Source organism: Pezoporus flaviventris, unplaced genomic scaffold, assembly GCF_033815535.1.
Source record: "Pezoporus flaviventris isolate CSIRO_AGI_PZ_B2104156 unplaced genomic scaffold, CSIRO_AGI_Pfla_v1 ptg000213l, whole genome shotgun sequence".
Taxonomy (NCBI): Eukaryota; Metazoa; Chordata; class Aves; order Psittaciformes; family Psittacidae; genus Pezoporus; species Pezoporus flaviventris.
The window spans coordinates 6,927,430-6,947,657 of record NW_026892761.1 but is presented as its reverse complement, the minus strand read 5'-3'; the positions used below and the strand labels follow the sequence as shown (position 1 = coordinate 6,947,657).

Below are 20,228 nucleotides of genomic sequence, written 5' to 3'. Positions count from 1 at the left end.
ACACCAGGGGCTATTTTGTTATTTGTTTCACTTAGATGTTGGAAATGTGCGTTCTCTTCATGGGGGCGATTTGTCCCATGCAGGAAGGCCCCAAGTGTAAGTGCCAGATGTCTCAGATCATCACTCTGGAGTACATACAGACTTCTGATGTGTATAGCTGAATGGAGACACATTTTTAGCATAATAGAATTCCTAAAGTGAAAATCAGAAAGTAAAAATAACAATATCCAAAAATGGGATTATGTTTTGCCCAGAAAAGTTATTTCTCCAGGTTTTGCCAGTGGTACCATGGCCACTGCTCAAGGGGAAATTTCCCTCTGTGGCTGCTTACTCACACAGGTAAGTCACTCAACTTGATCCCACTGTGACTGCTCCTGTTCGCACGGAATTGGTGGCTGAGGAGAGATGACTCAGAGGGAAAAATGGGATATAATGGGCCGCACATGGGCATTCCAGAAGAGTGTGTTCTCTCCAGTGCTAATTAATGTTCTGCTATGCAAAACACTTAATAATACAAAACACTGCTAATTTCTTTTTTCTTAAAACACTTCCACCAGCCTCTTGAAAATGCTTTTATGAACTCCATTCAGTCCTTTCCCATGTTGTTTGACAAGTCTCCTAATTATGTCGATGGTTTATTACCATGATCTGTTGTTTCTGAACAGGGTGTTACTACATACTTAAAATTGTGGTGATGCCCCCCAACATCAGGAATTATATACTGTGAAAAGGAAGTGTATTCAAAAAGGGAAATGCTGAGGCCTCAGTGCAGTTCTGTGAAAGCAGAGCTCATTCAAGGAGAGAAAAGGGAAGACAGTATCCAGCCTTGAGCGTGATTTCAAATACCTTGAGAAGTATGAGGCATGGTAAAAATATGGCCCCTGCAGAGGATTTCATCATGAGGAACAGGCTTCTGTAGTCACTGGGTGAAAAAAAATTACTTTCTAATAGCATCTGCCTATTTTACATACATAATGAGCCAAACTCCATGTGGTCACATTACTGCCTGGAAAGCGTTTGGAGTGAGGGACAGTTGTGCTTCCAGTCATTTTTGCCAGAAGACTTTCCCAGCTGAATTCATTTCTATTTTTAGCTCTTAGTATAAACTGTAAATAATTAATAGGTGGTATTGTTAAGGCCTCATAGCCCATATTTCACACTTCTTTAAACAAATAGTACCTGAGACACATCCAGAAGTATCTATTGGCAGGTAAAGAACTGAAGCAAAGAAAGGTGAGGTAACTTGCCCGAGATCCTGCAACAAGTTTGCAGCAATGGCAGATACAGGACCTTGCTTTCCTTTCTCCAGAATCACTAGGTCATCCCTTCTACCTAATTAATGTGGGACAGAGTCTGCAGCAGAGGCTGAAAAGCGACCATCTGGGCTTAATATTTAGTACACAGCCAGTGCAGCACCCTCCTGCACATGCCAGGTCCCACCAGTTTACTGAGCTGTGTAGTGTGGCCAAAGCCCTCCTGAGATCTCTAGCTAATGTTTCATCTTAGAGGCTGGAGAAGAGCACAAATTAGCTTAGAGAGGTGTTTGTTTGGAGGTCACATTCACCTCCCTTCTCCTCAAGACATGGTGGTAGGTGGAGGAGGGAAGAACCTAGGAGTGCATTTGTAAAGAAGCTTATAACAAGTGGGCTTTTCTGCCCTGGATTGTGCACAAGAGTGATTAGATGATAAACTCCCATGGATCTTGACAAGCTGTGGATGCAGGAGGTGAGTGAAAGGCACATGAAAGCCAGCACACCTCAGAGCGGGGCTTTATGCAATATGAAATGAGTTTTACATGGATAAATAATTTTTCCATTTGTCCCCTTCATTTCCTAAAAAAAACCCTCCTGCATAATTGCCAGTGACAAGCCCTTCTCAGAGCAAAGCCTGTTTTGAAGGCCTGAAATGCTGATATCAGAAATGCTTATGTTTGACCAGCAGAGACAAAGTGGTTCACAGGAAAGCAATACAGGGCTGTTGGGAGACGGTCCTCACCTTCTCCTTCTGTGAATACAGATGAGGATGAAGCCAGCTTGTGGTTTTCATGGCAGCACAGCATACCCCTATTTTCAGAGGCAGAAACACGTGCTGCAAAGATAACTTTTCTTTGAGGAAGAAAGCCAACCCCATCATTTCTGGCCTTTATAGTAATCAGGATAACCCCCAGTGTGTGACAAATAGAATGGTATCTGCCTCAGCCTGCAGAAACCAAGAAGTGTTGGGCCAAAAGGTCCATAGTGCCTCTTCAGTACATGGATCTGTTGATCAGATTAGGAAAGTACTAACTTGAGAGCACACGCACTACCTTGATTAGCAGTTTCATAGTCTTGTAAAAGCATCTCCTTTTGCTCTCCCAAGTAAGTGGAGCTTTGTTGGCAGACGGAGCCCAGGAAAGGGTTATCGCTATTTTGATTTTTATCTCTACTTTTATTTTTCCCATATCTAATGCTACCTTGAAGTGGAATAGGAGAGGAGAGGATGCTGCGGGGGGAGGGGGCTGCAGCCTGCATCCTGCTGCCCTGCTCCCTGATAGACAGTCGCTGCTGGAAGGGGATATGCAAACGTGTTAGGAGGAGGCTGTCCCTGAGCTGTTCTGTACTGCAGAATGCTGCCCTGCTCCTGCCTGCCTGGGCTAGGGCAGACACCCCACAGACTGCACTGCTGCACCCTGATACCCCTTTTCCAGGAGTTACTTGTGTTACAGCAGGATATTGCCTCTCTTTTACTTTAAAAGGAACATTTTAGTTTTACCAATCATAGTAAACTGACTCTAATGCCAGTAAAGCATGCCTAATTGGCAGGGTTTAAAGACTGATCATTTCAATTTATGCCCAGAACAGGTAGGGCAGCAATGAAAGCCTCTCCCACCCAACCCCACCCCTTCTCACCAATGTGCCTCAACCCTGCCCTGAAGGGACCACCTGGAGGGCTGAGAAGGGAGTTCCCTCCCTCTGCGCAATAAAAAGGCACAGTCCTACAGTAAATACCAGGTTAAGCTTATGGCTGCTTAATAGTCAGTGTACCTCTGGTAATAAAGCTCTTGCAGGACTCGTGCAGAAGAGCACCTGTTAGTGAATCAATGCAAAAGCAGGAGCCATTTGCTAAAGTTTTGCCTTTAAGGACTTGGCAGAAAAACACAGGAGTGGAATTTTCACTTCACGTTACCATGAAATCAGTGGGAAAATAGTTCATTGTCTGTCTGTTGGAAACGGTTCCCAACACTGCCACGGCCTGCAATAGCCTTCCCAGAACTGTGTGCTGTTTGGTATCACTTCCTTCTTTTCAGGCCTCTTCAGCACATGGAGATCTGCCTTCTTGTCCTTCATGCAAATCCCTTTCTAATCTGTCAGCCCAGCTCATGACTGAATCTCCTACAACCACGCATGGGACTGTATCACAAGAGGTTCAGTTGCATCATTCACACCTGTTCTGAGTGTCCCATCCCTCACAAGCCAAAATCCACAGGAGACAATTCTGGAGAAAGGTGCAGTTGACCCGTATTTGTTATTGGCAGAGGAAGAACTACCAAGGAGTCATGGTTTTCCCCTGACATCTAAACAAAATGCTGTGCAGAAAGAAGAAAGGCAAGCCCCGTGCAAACGCTGTGTCCCTGTGAGCCTCCAGCGAGCCAGGCTTAAGCAATTGCAGAACTAAAGTAAAAATAACATTTTCCAGTAGCCATTAGTAGCTCTTAGATTGCCCAATGCAGGCATCATTGCTTTTCTCAGCACCTGCTTTATCAGTTGTCTTCCAGCCCATAGAAGTCCATGGTTCTTGGCATCTTGCTGATGTGGAATGGGTTGTTGCTTAAGAATCCTTTGATCAACAGCCAGGTACTAACACCGTGTTCTGAAATGTTGGCTTGCCAGACCTGGCCAACATGCAAGCTGGATGGGCTCCTTCAGCACAGTAAGAAGAAATCAGGATTCCTTTGGGCCTGGTTGAGTCCATCTCATTCATCATCTTTCTGGACACCTGCCTTTTCTATCATGGTTTCCTTCCCAGGGCTTCCGCCCATGCTACAGCTGTATCACAGCAGTATAATCCAGGGGCCAATCAGCTATACCTGAAGCTCTAGAAGGATGTGTTTCAGGAGAGCATTTGGCACATCCAAAACCTTACAGCTCGTATCGAGCATTGTTTTGCTTCTGCTCTGGTAGAACATACCCTGAAAGAGGGTATATGAAACATACTGACAGAGGGGAGATTTAGATTAGATATTAGGCAGAAGCTCTTCCCTGTGAGGGTGCTGAGGTGCTGGCACAGGGTGCCCAGAGAAGCTGTGGCTGCCCCATCCCTGGCAGTGTTCAAGGCCAGGTTGGAGGGGGCTTCGAGTAACCTGCTCTAGAGGAAGGTGTCCCTGCCTGTGACAGGGGTTGGATCTGGAGGAGCTTTAAGGTCTCTTCCAATCCAAACCAGTCTATGACTCTGTGATGCACTCAAGTACTTTGTGGAACTGGAATCTGGCAATAGCTGTTAGAACACAGTCTGCACCCCGGCTGTCAGATGTTTTATTGTTGGGGTCAGTTTTTCTTCTGGGAAGTACAAAAATGCTGAAGCCACTGTCATCTCCTTTTGTACAGAAGAGACAGACAAATCATGCCCTGTACATGAGTGGCTCTCTTGAATTTGAAAGCCCCCAGAACACTAGTGCTCAGAATTTGCTGGGGCATGTGCTATTTAACTGAGTAAGGAAAAATTTTCCCAGGGACAGTGTGATCTCAGATCCATGTATATACAGATCCATGTAAATCCATCCATGTAAATACAGATCTATGCATTTATCATTACTCATGCAAGTAATAATAGTTCCACTGAAATCACTACAGCTACGTGTATAAAGTGAAGCACATATGTAAGATCAGGATCTAAATATATAACAGGCAAATATACCTGCAGCTATGGTGACTGCACTTGTAACTAGAGATGTGCAGGTGTGCATGCAGCCTCTATAACATTTAGGGGCTAACTGATAATCTAACATGATAAACTGGTGAAAAAGTCAGGACCAGAAACTGTATCTTTCGTTTCAGAGCTCCGTATTTATTCCTTGCCCCTTAATTTCTGTCAGTGTTCAGCACTCATTGACTCTTCAGCTGTGTAATTTGCCTTGAAAACAGTTAAGGACCCACCCTGTGCTCGCGGTAGCTCAAGTCACACATAAAGGACTTCTGCTTTCTCTTCTTCTCCTTCAGATTTGGGGCCTCAACCCACTCTTCTTAATTCTAAACACAAAAATATTTTCTGCCACCGTGAGTGACCATCAATAACTCAACAGCAAGAAAGCAGGCCTGCTCGGAAGTTGTCTGTCTTCACAGAGCTGGCAGAAAGCTCTGTGTGCTGAGATTAGGCATTAAGTAAGTGGCTTTGGTCCAGCTTTCATTCCTTCAAGCAACCCAACTCCTTGATAATAACTCCTTTTTCTGTAATTCTGCTATCTTGTTGTGCCAAGTTTATCTCACAGATTTTACTCTGCGCCTTGTACATTTCGATGTTGCACATGCTTATGTATCTTAATAAATTACAACTCCAGGTTCGTTTTCTGGCCTTTTGTGTTTCAGAAAATGATAGAATCTGTGGTTTACTGTTTCAAGTAAGACACCTGGGCTCAGAGAAGCGCAGCAAATCACTGTCAGAGACATCCACCCCCGAGTTATTGTCTCGATGGCAAAGGCTGGGGAAATCAGCAAAACAATGTGTCTGCTAGGGAGCCACCACCGCTCTTCTTCTGCTTCTCAAACCGGCTCCAGGCACTTTCTCTTGTTCTTGTGATTCTCTTCCTGAATTACTTCAGCCAAGTAATTGTTTCATCATGTTGCACAGAAATATTTTCCCATCGTGTCACCATGACATTCATTTCTAAACCCAAAGCTCCTCTGCTCGCTTGGAGAAAATATATCCGTGAAACTTGTGTGGATGCGGCTCCCAGGTGAGCTGAGGGAGGAGGGGAATGCACCAGACAAAGCGTTAGAGGCATTTTTCCATTGTTTGACAGAGGCTGAGATTCCTATTCCTGTAATTTCTAGACAACATCAATGAGCTACTTACCACAGGCTTAATGAACTGCTGTTGCAATATACGAGCAAACCCGAGGTATTTATAGAAAACAAGCTGTTGCGTTTGTTTGTGTGGGGATAGGGAGCACAGCATCCCATCGCCTCTATCAAAAACACAGTTCTTTGACTGCCATGAATACAGAGGTGTCTGAATTCAACCAGGTCTGCTGAGCAAGCCAGCACTTCTTAGAGGACTTATTCTGCAGATATAGTATAAAATTATGAGACCTAACTTAACCCTCTGATTTAAATAGCCTGAACTCTGAGAGTGCTTTGATAGCTGTATAATGTGTGATATGGGAATCCCAGAGGCAAGAGCAAATAGGATGGGGCAAGGTGAAAACTGGATGGAGATCAAAGTCTTCCTTAGCTTTTAATTAACTAGCAAATATTATTGGAATTCATTATTATTTAGTATATGAATAGCTTTAATAGTAAATACATAAATTTGTGAAAAGTATAAAACAAATGAGGGTTAAATTTGGCACTGCTCTGTGAAATTGTGGCAACCAGTCCAATTGGAAGGTTCGGAACTAAATATGTCCCTATTGTAAATGCAACCCAGTTCACTTCAGCAACTATTAACCCTTTCATCCTCATTTTGAATCCCAGCCCTATTGTTTTTCACATCCAGTCAGATCTAACCACCACCATTTCCAGGAGGGGAAGAAAGCCTTTTATTTAAAATCATAGAATCATAGAATAGTTAGGGTTGGAAAGGACCTTAAGATCATCCAGTTCCAACCCCCCTGCCATGGACAGGGACACCTCACACTAAACCATGTCACTCAAGGCTCTGTCCAACCTGGCCTTGAACACCGCCAGGGACGGAGCATTCACAGCTTCCTTGGGCAACCCATTCCAGTGCCTCACCACCCTTACAGTAAAGAACTTCCTCCTTATATCCAATCTAAACTTCCCCCATTGAAGTTTGAACCTGTTACCCCTTGTCCTATCACTACAGTCCCTAATTTAAAGCATTGGAACAATTCAGCAGGTGAGGAAGTAATCACAGAAAGCATTTTCTTTTCCAATTGAATTTCCAATAGATCAAACTGAGCATATGAGAATTACAGCTACCCCGAAGTTAGGAACTCCCAAGGATTCCAGCCCCAGGGGTGATGATCCAGACACCACGTGGCTGTTCCCAGGATCATTTCAAGGAGAAACTCTGGGAGTTTCAGGTAGTTTTGCATCAGGCTAACACCGCACCATAAATTTCACATGATCCTGATGTTAGTCCGAGGCTGTATCTAATCTTTTGAGGTGTTTACATACTCACCATAGATTGTGCTGCTCATCTGCTCAGAGTGGGGCAAAACAGCCTCGGTAGATATGAAAGCATCGGGAACCTCAGAAAACCTCAGGTTATTATCCAAGCGTAGAGTTTCTACCAAAGTTTAGCTTAGTGTTGCCAAGATCAAACTCTCAGACCATGTTTTGGTGTTTGGGTCCCAGCAAAGAGTTGAATGGAGCTTCATTTGTTTAATGATTTCACTTCTCTGTTCAGTGAGTATCTCTCAAAGGAGAACCAATTCCCTCACATATTCCATGTACAGTTTTGGCCACACAGGTTTAGTTTTACTTTATTGATTGATTTTAAAAAAGTGTTCGGAATGTGAACAGAATTGTTTCTTTGGGAGAAGTCAATGATATTCCTAGTTTTGCTTGGATTTCCTGATTAATGTAGTAGGAACCTTTCAACGTATATGCATAGGTTTACATTTTTCTTCACACTTCACAATCATATATGAGGTTTGCCCTAAAATTCTGACTGTTAAACAGTTGTGCAGACTTAAACATAAAAGAGGCTAACACTCAGGAGAGTAATAAAGACTTTCTTTGGAATTAGCAATCAGTAGCAAAAAGTTACAACCACATTTGTCATTACCTCCCATCCACCATAAAGTCATCTTTGTCCAGTACAAACTGAACGCAGAACCCTGGCATTCCAGTTTGGTGCTGCTTTAGACTCACTTTGTGTCGGTATGAATGACAGGAAAATACAAGACAATGCTTAATTGCATCTTAAGCGATATCACTATAAATAACAAAAGCAGATGTGTAATTTGGCCTCATATACATGTTTTTCTCTTTATTAAAGCAGATATTGACTTGCATTGACTTTTATTCTGGTCACAGCTAATGAAACATTGCTGGAAAACTAGCTAGTATGAGAGTAATTTCATAATTTCATACACATCCACATCAATGACAATTGTTCTAGCAAGGAAATGGTAAACATTGTGCACAAAGCTTTTTTCAGGCTGTAATTTCAGTATCGGAAGGCTATTGCAGAATAAACCCATACTGTTACCAAATGTGATCAAGCCTCCCTCCCAGTAACCCTTTGGTGCATGTGTGCAATTTGAGTGATTTTATGTGACAGAGGAGAAATGATTCATATAGCAAGAAGTGCCAATACCTCTGCATCTTCCAAGAGTCCCTGATGGAAGGCAGTGGGAAAAGTGTGAAAGAAACAGCAAAGCGTCACAGCTGCACAGGGTTATACATGCTTTGGGCAGATAAATAGAGAGTAATAAGTTGTATTCATAGATAGAAGAACTGCTAACAAAATTATAATTGTATTTTTAAATATTTTGCTTTAAAATTATACATATGATTCCTTTTGCAGAACTAAGCACAACTGAATTCAAACACCTAGCAAAACAGAGCTAGGTGCTTTGAAAAGGGCATGTCCGTGCCAGGGATTTGACCTTACAGACTTCTTTCTACATAGGAAGACACACTGTTATTTTAGAAGTGAGGAGAAAGCCCTATATGAATCAGTCAATGTAATAAATAATTTGAAGGTTAAAAAATAAAAGCCCAAACAAAATGCTGTTTATAAAGTTCCATAAAATTCCAGATAGACTGCAGAGTCCTACCACAAGCTGTACGGAGTTGCTTTAGGAAAAGAAGCTCAAGAGACCCTGTCAGAAGACAACTGAGACATACCAAGTACTGCTTTCAGTCAACAGAATCTTATTTGTAATGGGAAACTATATCAATATTTGGAGCTGAGCTACTGCTTGGACAGGGATTTTCCAATTCCCCTGCTGTGATTAGAAAAGGTATTTGGAATCTTGTGTCTGCTTTAGTGCTTGTAGTTTTCTCAGATTCATTTCCAAACTGCTTTTTTCCAGACTATTTCTTATCTAGGAAACATTTTAGTTACAGAGGCTTTTCCATATGCTTGTTTATAAAGCAGGGTATTTCATGACCTCCATGCATTTAATAGTGCTACACGGCTCCTAAAATATAAGTGATGTGGGTAGTACAAGACTAAGAATGAAGGATTTGGGAATTTTCTTTCTGACTTTCACAGATTCCGACACCAGTGTAAAATTGGTGCATTTCTGTCCTTAACTTTCCTGCCTGCAACGGCATCTTTTGGACAAAAGCTCACTGCTGCACAAGTTTCTCCTGACTAAGGAATCTATAATCCTACTTAAAAGATACATTGGAATACAGCAGAAATTCAAACATCATTCTTTACATTGCAGCAACACCACCCTGTCTCCCCTGAACTGTGGCAGGCAAAGTTTAAGGATGAGGATTAGCTCATTCATGCCTGGTAGAGCTCTATCTCCAAAACTGGAGTATTATTTAAACAAATATAAATACCTTCGGTACATCTTATCTCTCAATCTCCCCTGCCTTCCAGCCCCCATGAACTGAACTTTTGTTGGAAACTTTGTCATTTAGACAGAAAGAAAGAAATATGCCTGAGGTCAGCTTCAGTCCTGCAATTCCACCCTCAGCAGCACTCGACTCTGACTGGGAGCGCTGCTTGTAAGTTTGGGTAACATTACATGGCCTACAGCACAACAAGAAAATAGAATCTAACGATGTGGATAAGTTTCGTAACTGGAAGAATAGTAGAATAAACAGCCACAGGAGGCTGGAGTAATCATCGTCACGAGGGACAGTCAAGACAAGATCTAACGTCTATCTTGCCTGCAAGAACTTGAGTCATGCTGGTACAGGAGCTAGCTCACCCAAGAAAATCTATTCTTAGGGTCTCATAAAAACAACTGAACTGCACCGTACAAGTTAAAAAGCAAACAGAGGAAATCTGCTTGAGGAGTAACACTCACTGCTCACTACTGCACGGCTCTTAGTGCTCACTACTGCACGCTCCTTGCAGGAGCTGCAGAGGCACTGGGGGAGGCAGGGAATGCGTAACAAATTTCAGTGAGAGCTCTCTGAAGCATTTCCCCGCAGGAAGCCAGGATCTTAAGTGTCAAAAAAAGCAGAACAGTTTTTTCAGCAGAAAACCTGCTTTGCTTAAAGAAACACTAAAAATAAGCAACAAATTGATGATTTGTTCCTCTGCAAACCACTGCTGTTTGGATTGGAATGCATAGGGGCGAATTCAAGTCCACAGCCTTTATACTAAAAAATCCTTCTGTGTTCAGCTGTCAAACAGGGCACAGGCCACGAAGCACTTTCTTTTCTGGGGCACAGGGAATCTGGATCTAAAAACTTAATGCTTAAATTTGGCCTAACAGGAAAATGGAAAATGCTGAGTAAGACCTGATCATTTGCTCAGCTCCCTCCATGTAACCAGCTTGAGACTGTTAACTTCTTACAGGGGAAATAACGCAGCCTGGGAGCCCTGGCAAGTCTGGCGTGTTCCTTAGTTCTCCCTAAACCAAAGCGATGGCCTCCGACAAACCTCCTTCTCTGCCACCCCACCCTTATCTGTCACTTGCCCCCAGCAAACACACATGCACACAGAAACAAACAGCTCTCGTCAGAGAAGCTCTCTCTGCAGGGTTTAGAAAGACATCTCAAGAGGAAAGATGAGGGAGTTGTTCATAAGCCTCTCACCTGGCCGGATTTCATGAGAGTTTCCTGAGCAATGCCCGAAATTACCGACATCCAACAGAAATGCTACTTTCTCATGTTTATTCCTGTGAACTACAAACATAAGAAAAGCTGAATCATAGAGAATAGAAACTCGGTGAAGAAAAAACACACACAACATAAACAAACCCTCATTTCAAGCTTCCTCCCTGACTTTTTCTTCCTCCCTCCCACTTCAGGCTTGGTGTTACTTTGCCAAAGATTGGTCATGGTTTGGATAGCACATCTTGCTCTACACGTTCAGAACAGCAAGAAGTGCAAAAAACTCGACACAAACACCTCCTCCCCAAACAACACCCAAGCGGCAGCTCAAGCAAGTGATTAGAGGACATAAAATGAGGCAACAAGAACTGGCTAAAGCTTCAGCTCTGCTCTTTGCTGGGTTTCTCTGGGGGTTTTGCTTTTTGGTTTTGGTTTGGTTTATTTTTTCCTTTCTCTGAGTCACAGAGAAAGCCAAAAGAGCAACAAAAATCCTGATCCCAGATCCCAGCATTGAGCCAAATTCAGCTAGAATTTCAACCCTGCGCTTAATCTCATTTTAAACGTGCCTTCAAAATAAAACAAGCTACTTTCTTTAACCTAGTCATAAAGTTTATTAAAATTGTTCATTAATGCTTCAAATGTAGCAAGAATGCATAGATCCCAAAATATACATATGTATTTTCTTATAGAAATAGATTATTCTTTATAATAAAAAAAAAACCTGTAGGAACATCTTTAACAGATTACTCAATTCATGACTGACAGTTACACGAGATTGCATCATGTACACAGCATTCCCAGCCATGCTTAAAGGATTGCATCACTTTGCCCTTGCTCCCCTCTCGCTCTTTTAAATAACCTCAGCGCCCAGCAGCCTGCAGAGCCCGTCCTGGACCGGGGCACCGGGACCCCTGGACCGGGGCCCCTCTCCTCCGCGCCGCCCCGCTGACAGCCCCCGGGAGATCCCCGCGCGGCGGCGGAGCCTTCTGCCCACACGTAAATAAAGACAGAAAAAACACAAGAACAAACCAACATAAAAACCATTAAAAACCAGCCCACCGGCCCCCGGGCTCGCCCCCAGCCCGGCGGAGCGCAGCGGAGCGGGGCGAGGAGCCGGCGGCTCCGCTAGCCCCGCGGCCCGGCCGGGGGTCAGCAGCGAGGCGAGGAGGCGAGCAGGGGCTCGGGCAGCTGTTTGAACAAGTTCCTGAGGGTGCTGAGCTCCCGGGAGAGCTGCTCCACCTTCTTCTGCAGCCGCTCGTTCTCGGCCGTCAGTTCCAAGACTTTGTGCTGCGTCTCCAGGTTGCGCATTTTCGCTTTGTCGCGGCTCTTGCGCACCGCGATGTTGTTCCTCTCCCGGCGGAGCTTGTACTCGTCGCTGTGCTTGTCCACGCACTTCTTGGGCTTGTTCTTGCCCGCCGCGGGGCCGGAGTAGCCCCCGGCGGCGGCGGCTGCGGACTTGGAGGACTCGGAGGGATTTGGGGTGCCGGGGGGGCTGGAGGAGGACGAGGTGGACAGGTTCCCGCTGCTGCCGCTCGGCACCGACTGGTAACCCAGGTAGGAGCGCACGGTGCTGCCGTAGGGTGAGGACATGCCCCCCGGTCCCGGCCCGGCTCCCCCTTCTTCCTTACGGGGCCCTTTGCAAGAGTCCAGTGTCTCGAAGACCGGCTCCACCTTGGTCTCCACGATCTGGGGCGGGAAGCAGCCCGGCAGCCCCCCCGGTTTGTGGCTCTGGCTGGCGCAGGGGTGGCTGTGCCGGGAGAGGCTGATGTAGGTGTAGTCGGGCTTCTTGCTCCCGCCGCTGCCTTTACAGTCCTCGGCGAAGAGATCGGAAAGGAAATCTTGGCCGGCGCCGCTGCTGCAGGGAGGCTCAAAGTTGCCCCCTGCTGCTGCGGCGGCGGAAGGCGGCTGCGCCGGCGGCTGCGATGCCAGGGGGTCCAGGTAGGGGCTGAAGTCGATGGCTCTCTCGTGGTCCCCTACGGTGAGCTCGGTCATGGAGCGGCCCCCGGCCGCCCGCGGGTGCAGCTTGTTGAGCGCAGCCAGACAGTCCGCCTCGTAATAGAAATTAGCCACTTCCATGGATTTAAAGGCGGGAGGCTGGATGGGGAGGCATGCTGCGTCCCAGGCCACCAGGCGTTGCATGAAAGCAAAGGGGGATGCGGGGAGGAGGACAGGACGCGGGAGGCCCCCCCGGCAGAGGGTCAGGCTGCCGCCGTCGGGGTTGGGGCTGTATGGGGGGGCTCCGGGCCCGGCCTCAGCCTCCGGTGCGGGGCACGGCCCCCGGCTGCGCTGCCCACCGAGGCTGGGTCAGGTCCTGCGGCTCGGCGGGGCTTCACCGCTCCGGGAGCTGCGGCGGGAGCTGGAGCGTCTCGTCCGGACCATCTGGTTCTGGGTCCCGTGTCCTAAAGTCTCTGACTTAGGAAAGTTCCTTTCCCCGGTTATTTATAGGGGGGGTGTATCCCATAGCAACAGGCGCGTCACCGCCTGGCAGCCTGCCACGCTCGGTAACTGCCGCCGCTGCCCCGGAGGAGGCTCCCGGGGCGGGTGTTCCAGTGCGGTGCCCGCCGAGCGGCCGCGCTGCGGACGGGACTGAGCGGGGGAGCGGGGGGCCGGGCCCCGCAGGGGCGGCGGGAGCTGGGGTCCGGGGGACACGCACACACGTGGGTCGGGACGGTGCCGCCGGCTCCGTGCCCGCGGGGCTCCGTCCTTCGCTGCCGGGAGCGGGCTGGGGGCTGGCGGCGCTGCCGAGGCGGGGGGTGCCGGTCCCAGCTGCGCCCCTGTTCCCTTGGGAAATAGAGGGAAAGAGAGATTTTCCGCAGCCCTTTAGGTGAGGCAGGGGAAAGGCTACAAACAGACAGCTCCCGTTATTCTCCGTCCCGTGCTTGCTTGAGTCAGTCCCAGGGCAGTGAGCACCATCCATCTGAATGGGCACAGAGAGGAGCAAAGAGGGGTCGGAGCAGGGCACGGGGCTGCTGCAGGCCCCCTGCATGCCAGCAGCGAGAGTCGAGCCAGTGCAGAGCTCCCCTTGCCATCTCTTTGTTCAGGGATGGTGGCTTTATAGTTTGCCTTGCCATATTTGCTTTGTGTGATATGGTGCAACTGTCAGGAGGGTACACAAGCGACAGGGAATCAAAGGGGACTGACTGTATCCCACACGGTTCAGAAGGGAAGTGAGGTACGTGCATAGAAACATGGAATCCAAATGTTTTTAGAATCGCGGGTTAAGTTTGGGAAGGAAGACTGAATCTTGATGTCCGTTTTAATTAAAGACACCCACCTTGGGAATCAAACTTATATTTTCACTCTCTTACTCCCACATTTACCTGTCTACAAGCTGGTGATTCATCCCCAGAATAAAGGACATTAATTTAAAACAAAACATATAATTAAAGGAAGTAGGAGTGTCCTTCGCCTCAGTAAAGAAGACCCAGCACTGCAGGGAAAATGACATTGCCTCTTAGAATAATGTGAAGCAATCCTGCGGTGTGGGAAATATTGTAACGTTAAGCCAGAGGAACAGGTATTGCATTATACGATTCAAACAGTCAACTGTTCATAATGTCCAAACCTCAGAACTTTGAAAAGAGGAAGAATTCAAGAATCAGGCAGTGATCATCGGACTTTTTCTCACTTTAGTTTTTAATTTGCTTTTTCTTTCCACATTTTAAAAGGATTTCTTTTCTTTCCATAGCAGAAGTACCCTAACAGGTTTTCAGGCTTCAAATAGTTCTAGTTCCATCTTTATCTACCAAGTTAATCTTTGGTGAATGCACCAGAGATTAAATTGGAGCTGGGCCTGGCCAGAGCGCTGGGTCTGGAGGCTGGAGTTGGAGCCCATACCTTCATAAATACAAACATCTGTATTGGGTGCAAATACTGGCAAGTCGCAGTGAGCCAGGGCTTGTTCTTCTGGCTGTTTACTCCCTCGTTCTGCGCCTTTATCCTGCATTCTGATCTGGCAGTTACCTCCAGCCGCTGCCCCAACTGGCCCTTGTAACCGAGCTCTTGAAAGTTGGCCTCATGTGCTTCCTACCTCCCAGGCATCTCAGGGACCCAGAGCAGGAGGTCTCCTGCTGTAGTGATGCCTTTCTCAGCATTACCCTGACAGGTCTCCAGCCCACCGCTGCTGCTGGGTAAAGTCGAGCACTCAGAGTGGTTGGTGACTTTCCTGGGCAGTTTTTCAAGACATTTTTGGAGATCTCACTTTGCCCTCTTCAAGCTTCTGCCCTATCCTCCCCTGCTCTGCAGCAGTTGTACTGCTGCCTGGGCTGATCTTCCCTAGCAAAATACAATGTCTGTGCAACTGTCATGTGAAACAGATTATATCAGGGATGGTGTGGCCCACACCTCGCTTCCAGGCCAGTGCTGAGTAATCCTGTAGTCACCGAGATCACACGTCAGCCAGGGTGGTAATTGAGGTTGGATGCCCAGCTTGTCCCCTCCTTGCCTTCTCCCCCCTCACCTCCCTGCTGTACCTGGATCTCTTTAAACTTCCTCCAGCTCACCTCAAACCCCAGCATCCACTCTCATGGAGCCAACGTCCGTTCTCAGCTTCTCATGGGAACCTTGTCGGCAGCTCTAACCACTTATCCAAAACCCTGGCATTCAACAAGCAGGTTCTGAGCTAACTCTGGTCTCTCATAAATTGTTTCTGCACTTGTCATAACAAATGCATGGCCAGAAATGGGGTTTTTGGAATGGGAACAGGTGCAGAGAGAGGCTCGCACCGTGAGGGTTGAGGGGACACTGGGCACACTGAGGGTTGAGGGGACACTGGGCACACTGAGCTCTGTCCCTTGGCCTGGCCACATGTGCAGAGGCTGCTAGTAGTCGTCCTGGAAAACTCTTCAGAGAGATGCTTTAGATAGGAGAATAGATACAGAGATTCCTGGTGAAGGGATCCAGGCACTGCTGTGAAAAACCCAAGGGCAGCAGGTTTGCTCTGTCTCCCAACAGAGTAATTTTGAACAGGAAGGCAGCCCTTCTGTGAAAGCACCTTCTTCCTAGTGATTCCATGCTTTCTTTTCTTCAGAACTAGTCAGCTGAGGAAGGAGACAGCATAACTCACGAAGCACTTAGTAAGAACATAAAGCATATTTGAGCAAAAAGAAATCTGATGCAATAGAATCCAGATCCCTCTACATTCATGCGTGAAACAAGGTAGACACTGGGATGGTAACAGAAAGGTACCAGAAAAGGTGGAGGGGAGAATCTCAGTGCTCATTTCTCTCATGAATTAAATTCTGCTCTTCAGTTTTTCTTTTGTCCTGTAAAAGCCACAACTTTCCAGCTCCGGGCTCAGACCTACGATAAAGCATTGCAAAGGCATTTTCTTCCTGGAAATGGTCTTCTTTTCCAGGATTTTTTGCAAGCTTTCCAGTTCATGCGCTCCAGGTCTACAGCAGCTGTCCCTGGAAGGACACCAGCTCTGGGGAGACGCTGTTGGTTTAATGGTGATGGCTCAAACACTGAAGTGTTTATAAGGTCTGTGGGCTGAGGACCATACTCTGGGCTGTCTGTAATTTCTGATGTTTCTTGCTGCAGACCTGTCTCAAGTATTATTTCCCTTGCAGTAGCTCTTAACAGATCAGTAAGATCAGAGCTATAGCATGCTAAACCGTGTGTGAGCACAGCCTCTCACCCTGCCCTGCAGAGCAAAACAACAAGGATGGGCAGAAGAGGGACAAAGAGGAAAGAGACTTGTGCCAGAAGTTGAGAGTTGCATCAGTGAACAAGGTGCTGTAGGTAGCGTGTTGGAAATGGGCTGAAGAGGAGAATGTGAGGGGTTCCAGAGCAGAGCGGTATCCATGCAAACAGGCAGGCTGGGAGAGAGCACAGAGGTGGTGTGGGAAGGTCTCGGGGGGGTAGGAGGGGACCTTGCGTGAAAGACTGGCTTAAGTGGAGCGATGTTGCAATAGGGGCTGCAAAACAGAGAAGTAAAATTGAAATGTATTTCTGAGCATGTTGTGAGCTGTGTTTGCTCCTCTTCCTACCCCCAGGTACCTCTTTATACAGCCGCACACCTTATGCCAACGACAACTCTTAAGTTGTACCTGGCAGAGGCCAGATTTCAGTCTCTTGCTTTCCACTTGCTGTTCTGTGCTGTAAAAAAGCAGCACTTATGAAATGTCAGGCAGGGGCAATGTCTCAACTCGGAGAGAGGTTGGCTCTCCTTCCGCCTCCCCCAGCCCTGAGACCAGCCTCAAGACTTTGCCTCATTTTAACATAAAAAATGATTGCCACATGCGTTCCTCTCTTCTGAAACCGCAGCAGCGATACCCTGCCTCGCAGTCTCCAGTGGCAGGGAGCTCCCCAGGCACTTGCAGGCTCTGTCTCCTGGCCTCCTTCACTTCTTTTGTTAGAGACCAGAGTCCTCGTCCTCCCTAAGTGCTCCCTCTCCCCTTGTTTCCATGTAACACGGTGATGCTCGGGTATTTGTTGGTCTTCTGCTGATTTTTTGCTCACCTCTGACCTAGCATTTGCAGCGCTGCGTTGCTCAATCCCACTTTATCTACACGTTGCTCTTTGCCCCACAGTGCTGCAGGGACGACACCTGGAGATTGGCACCGCTGCCTGCAGACAACATGAGCAAAATACCTTCCCCGACCCAACAGAAAATTTTCCAGAGCAGATGGGAGGTCAGAGCGTCCACTCTGTGGCTCTGCAAGAGACAGAGAAGGAGGGAGGGCCAGAGTGCGCACCAACACCCCCGGAATGGGACAGTGGCAAAGCAGAAGCTGCAGTCTCCAGTCCTGTGTTGCAGAGAGTTGCGCTGAAGCCATTTGGCTGGCAAGACATGGGCTGTCTTTCCAAGCAGGGACTGTAAGAGGTGACTTTGTGGTTTATGAGTAGCCTGTTCCCTTGTATTCAAAAAAAAAAAAAAAAAAAATTGCCAAAGAAGCTGCTGTCCACCAGCTTTCCAGAAGTTTTCCGTAGCTGTCTGACATTTCCTGGGTAATTGTGGCCTCTTTCTTTGATGGATTTATTATGATCATGTATTAATGCTTTTTTTCTAATACATGCAAGCTTTCAAAAGATCCACCAAGGGAACAGGAATCCTGTCCCTCCAGGAGACCCTGCCAAGTGTCAGAATTTCCTAGTACAGAGCTTGGGAAATCATCTAGGCAGTTTCTAAAAGAGGAGAGCTGTTCAGAGGCGCTGAGGATGTAGGCTGGGTAACTGGGACTCCATGGTGTGCTGCTGGGGTGACATAAACCAAGGGAGGACTTAGAGAGAATGATGGGAGAGCGGGCTTAAGAAACAAGACTTTTCTTCATTAAAAGCATTAAGGTCCATGCCCTTGACTGTACAAATACTTTCTTTTCCCTCTGCTCTCAATCTTGTGTCGAGCACCATGGGGAAAGTGGAGCTGCCAGGCATCAGTTAGGACTTGTTAGTGTGAGTCCTGGCACCTAAAAGCAGCCCCTGGGCTGGTCTGTGTCATCTGGCAGCTGGCCTTGGTGGACTGGGTACCAGGCAGGGATAGCCATGGAGTACCATCCTCCACACACCTCGCCTTTTGGTCCCTGTCGTCTCCGTGTCTTTGCATTTACAGCTTCAGACGGGAGCCGTAGGAGTGGCCATTCCAGCTCTCCCACCCACTGACACTTTCCCATGCCAGAGCCCAGCAAGGGAGCTGCAGCCAGTTTCTGCTCCCTTTGTGCCTCGTGGCGCGGGAAGAGGCTGGAATTGCCTAAGTGCAAAGGGGAGAGAGGTGAGCCCGGAGGGTGCGCTGCACCGACGGGCCCGTGCCGGTGGCGGGCAGCAGCCGGGGCTGCAGGAGCTCCAGGAGCCCTGGCAGGTGTCAGCACAGGGTGAGGCAGTGCCCAGGGCTGTGCCGGGGGCAGTCGGTGTCGGCGTGTCCCGTGTCCCCGTCCCGGGGTGGCTGTGGCTGAACGGGGGTCACGGCAGCGCCGGGCGGGCACCGAGCTTCGCACCCAGCCCGCGCCGCCCCCTCGGCCGGGCCCGTCACCGGGCTTGGGGCGCCATCTAGCGGCGCGCTGCGGGCACGGGGCGGGGCCGGGGCCGGGGCGGGGCAGTTGGCGGTAACCGGCGGCCCGGCCCGCGCAGGGCGGGCGTTTGAACGCTGCTCGCCCCGAGGCCGCTGCAGCCGCGCCGCCGCCCCGCCGGCTGTGCCGCCCGAACAGCCCCCGGCCTGTTTCCCGGGAGCGGGCAGCGCGATGAGCACGGCACGGTGGGGCCTGGTGTCTGCTGCCCCTGAACAAACCCTACAGGGATGCAGCAGTGCGGTCTGTCGTGTCCCGATACAGCCCTTGTCGCCCCAAAGAGCACACAGGTTTTCCTCCGGAAACACTCTCAGTGCAGAGTTCCATTCAGAGTCTCAGTAACCTTGCTCTAGATGTGGGACTATGGAACCATGGAATGGTTTGGGTTTGGGCTGGGAAGGACCTGAAAGATCATCCAGTTCCCTGCCATGGGCTGGGACATCTTCTACTCACAGGCTCCAGTGGAGCTCCAAGAGCTGCCACACCCAACGTGCCACCACGGGGGTCTGGCACCGCATGGGCATAGTGCTGGTGGAAACAGCACCCTGAAAGTGAAGCAGTGTCAGGAAACCTACGAGTGACCTGGCACAAGTATCACCTGTGAGGGTGCTGAGGCCCTGGCACAGGGTGCCCAGAGAAGCTGTGGCTGCCCCATCCCTGGCAGTGTTCAAGGCCAGGTTGGACACAGGGGCTTGGAGCAACCTGCTCTAGTGGAAGGGGTCCCTGCCTGTGGCAGGGGGTTGGAACTGGATGAGCTTTAAGGACCCTTCCAACCCAAACCATTCCATGGTTCTATGATTCTATGATCAATCAGACACCTGGTTTAGTATTTCACCCACTACAAATGGATCCATTTTAAATGTTTAAGTGAAATCTGTTTAATTATTTGAAACACTTGTTATTTTAGTGCCGTTTTATCTGATGCCCAGGTAAGTCCGCTGCAGAAATCATGCTCATAGGCACACTCTGGTACTGAGACATCGTGTGGGGCTTTCTCTCCCACCCCGGGGTGCGTTTCTTTGGGGCCACCGGTGGGCAAAGGACCGCTGGATGCCAGCGGACGCAGCGCTGCACCGGCACGTTACGGGGCTGCCGCCGGGGCACCCCGCAGCCCCGGGGCAGCCGCGGCGCCAGGGGGCGCGCAAGGCACGGGCAGGGGGGCGGTGCAGGAGGGCACAGCCAGCTGCGGGCCGCGGGGCGGGGCGGGGCGCCTCCAGATGCGCCGCCGAAGCCTGCCGCCACGCCATTGGTTCCTTCGCGCCGGGCGGCGCTGCCCATTGGCCCGGCGGCAGGGCGGTGCCGCCGGCGATAGGCA

General features: G+C 48.7%; 1 protein-coding gene and 1 long non-coding RNA gene across 3 annotated transcripts in view; one reads left to right on the top strand and one right to left on the bottom strand.

Moving 5' to 3' along the window:
• Positions 1-18,202, top strand: part of LOC133262436 (uncharacterized) — a 163,268-nt gene extending 145,066 nt beyond the window's left edge. For both annotated transcript variants that reach the window (XR_009741312.1, XR_009741310.1), the window contains exon 4: positions 17,444-18,202. This is a non-coding gene — a long non-coding RNA (uncharacterized LOC133262436). The remainder of the gene's footprint in view (positions 1-17,443) is intronic.
• CEBPB (CCAAT enhancer binding protein beta) lies at positions 10,954-13,334 on the bottom strand. Its single transcript, XM_061441624.1, has one exon. It carries the CDS (start codon positions 13,047-13,049, stop codon positions 12,060-12,062), a length of 990 nt encoding a protein of 329 aa, XP_061297608.1. The 5' UTR covers positions 13,050-13,334; the 3' UTR covers positions 10,954-12,059.
• Positions 18,203-20,228: the final 2,026 nt, after the last annotated feature.

Bases quoted from the DNA above. Each gene is read 5' to 3' on its own strand.
- CEBPB (XM_061441624.1), bottom strand. From the start codon at position 13,049: ATGCAACGCCTGGTGGCCTGGGACGCAGCATGCCTCCCCATCCAGCCT.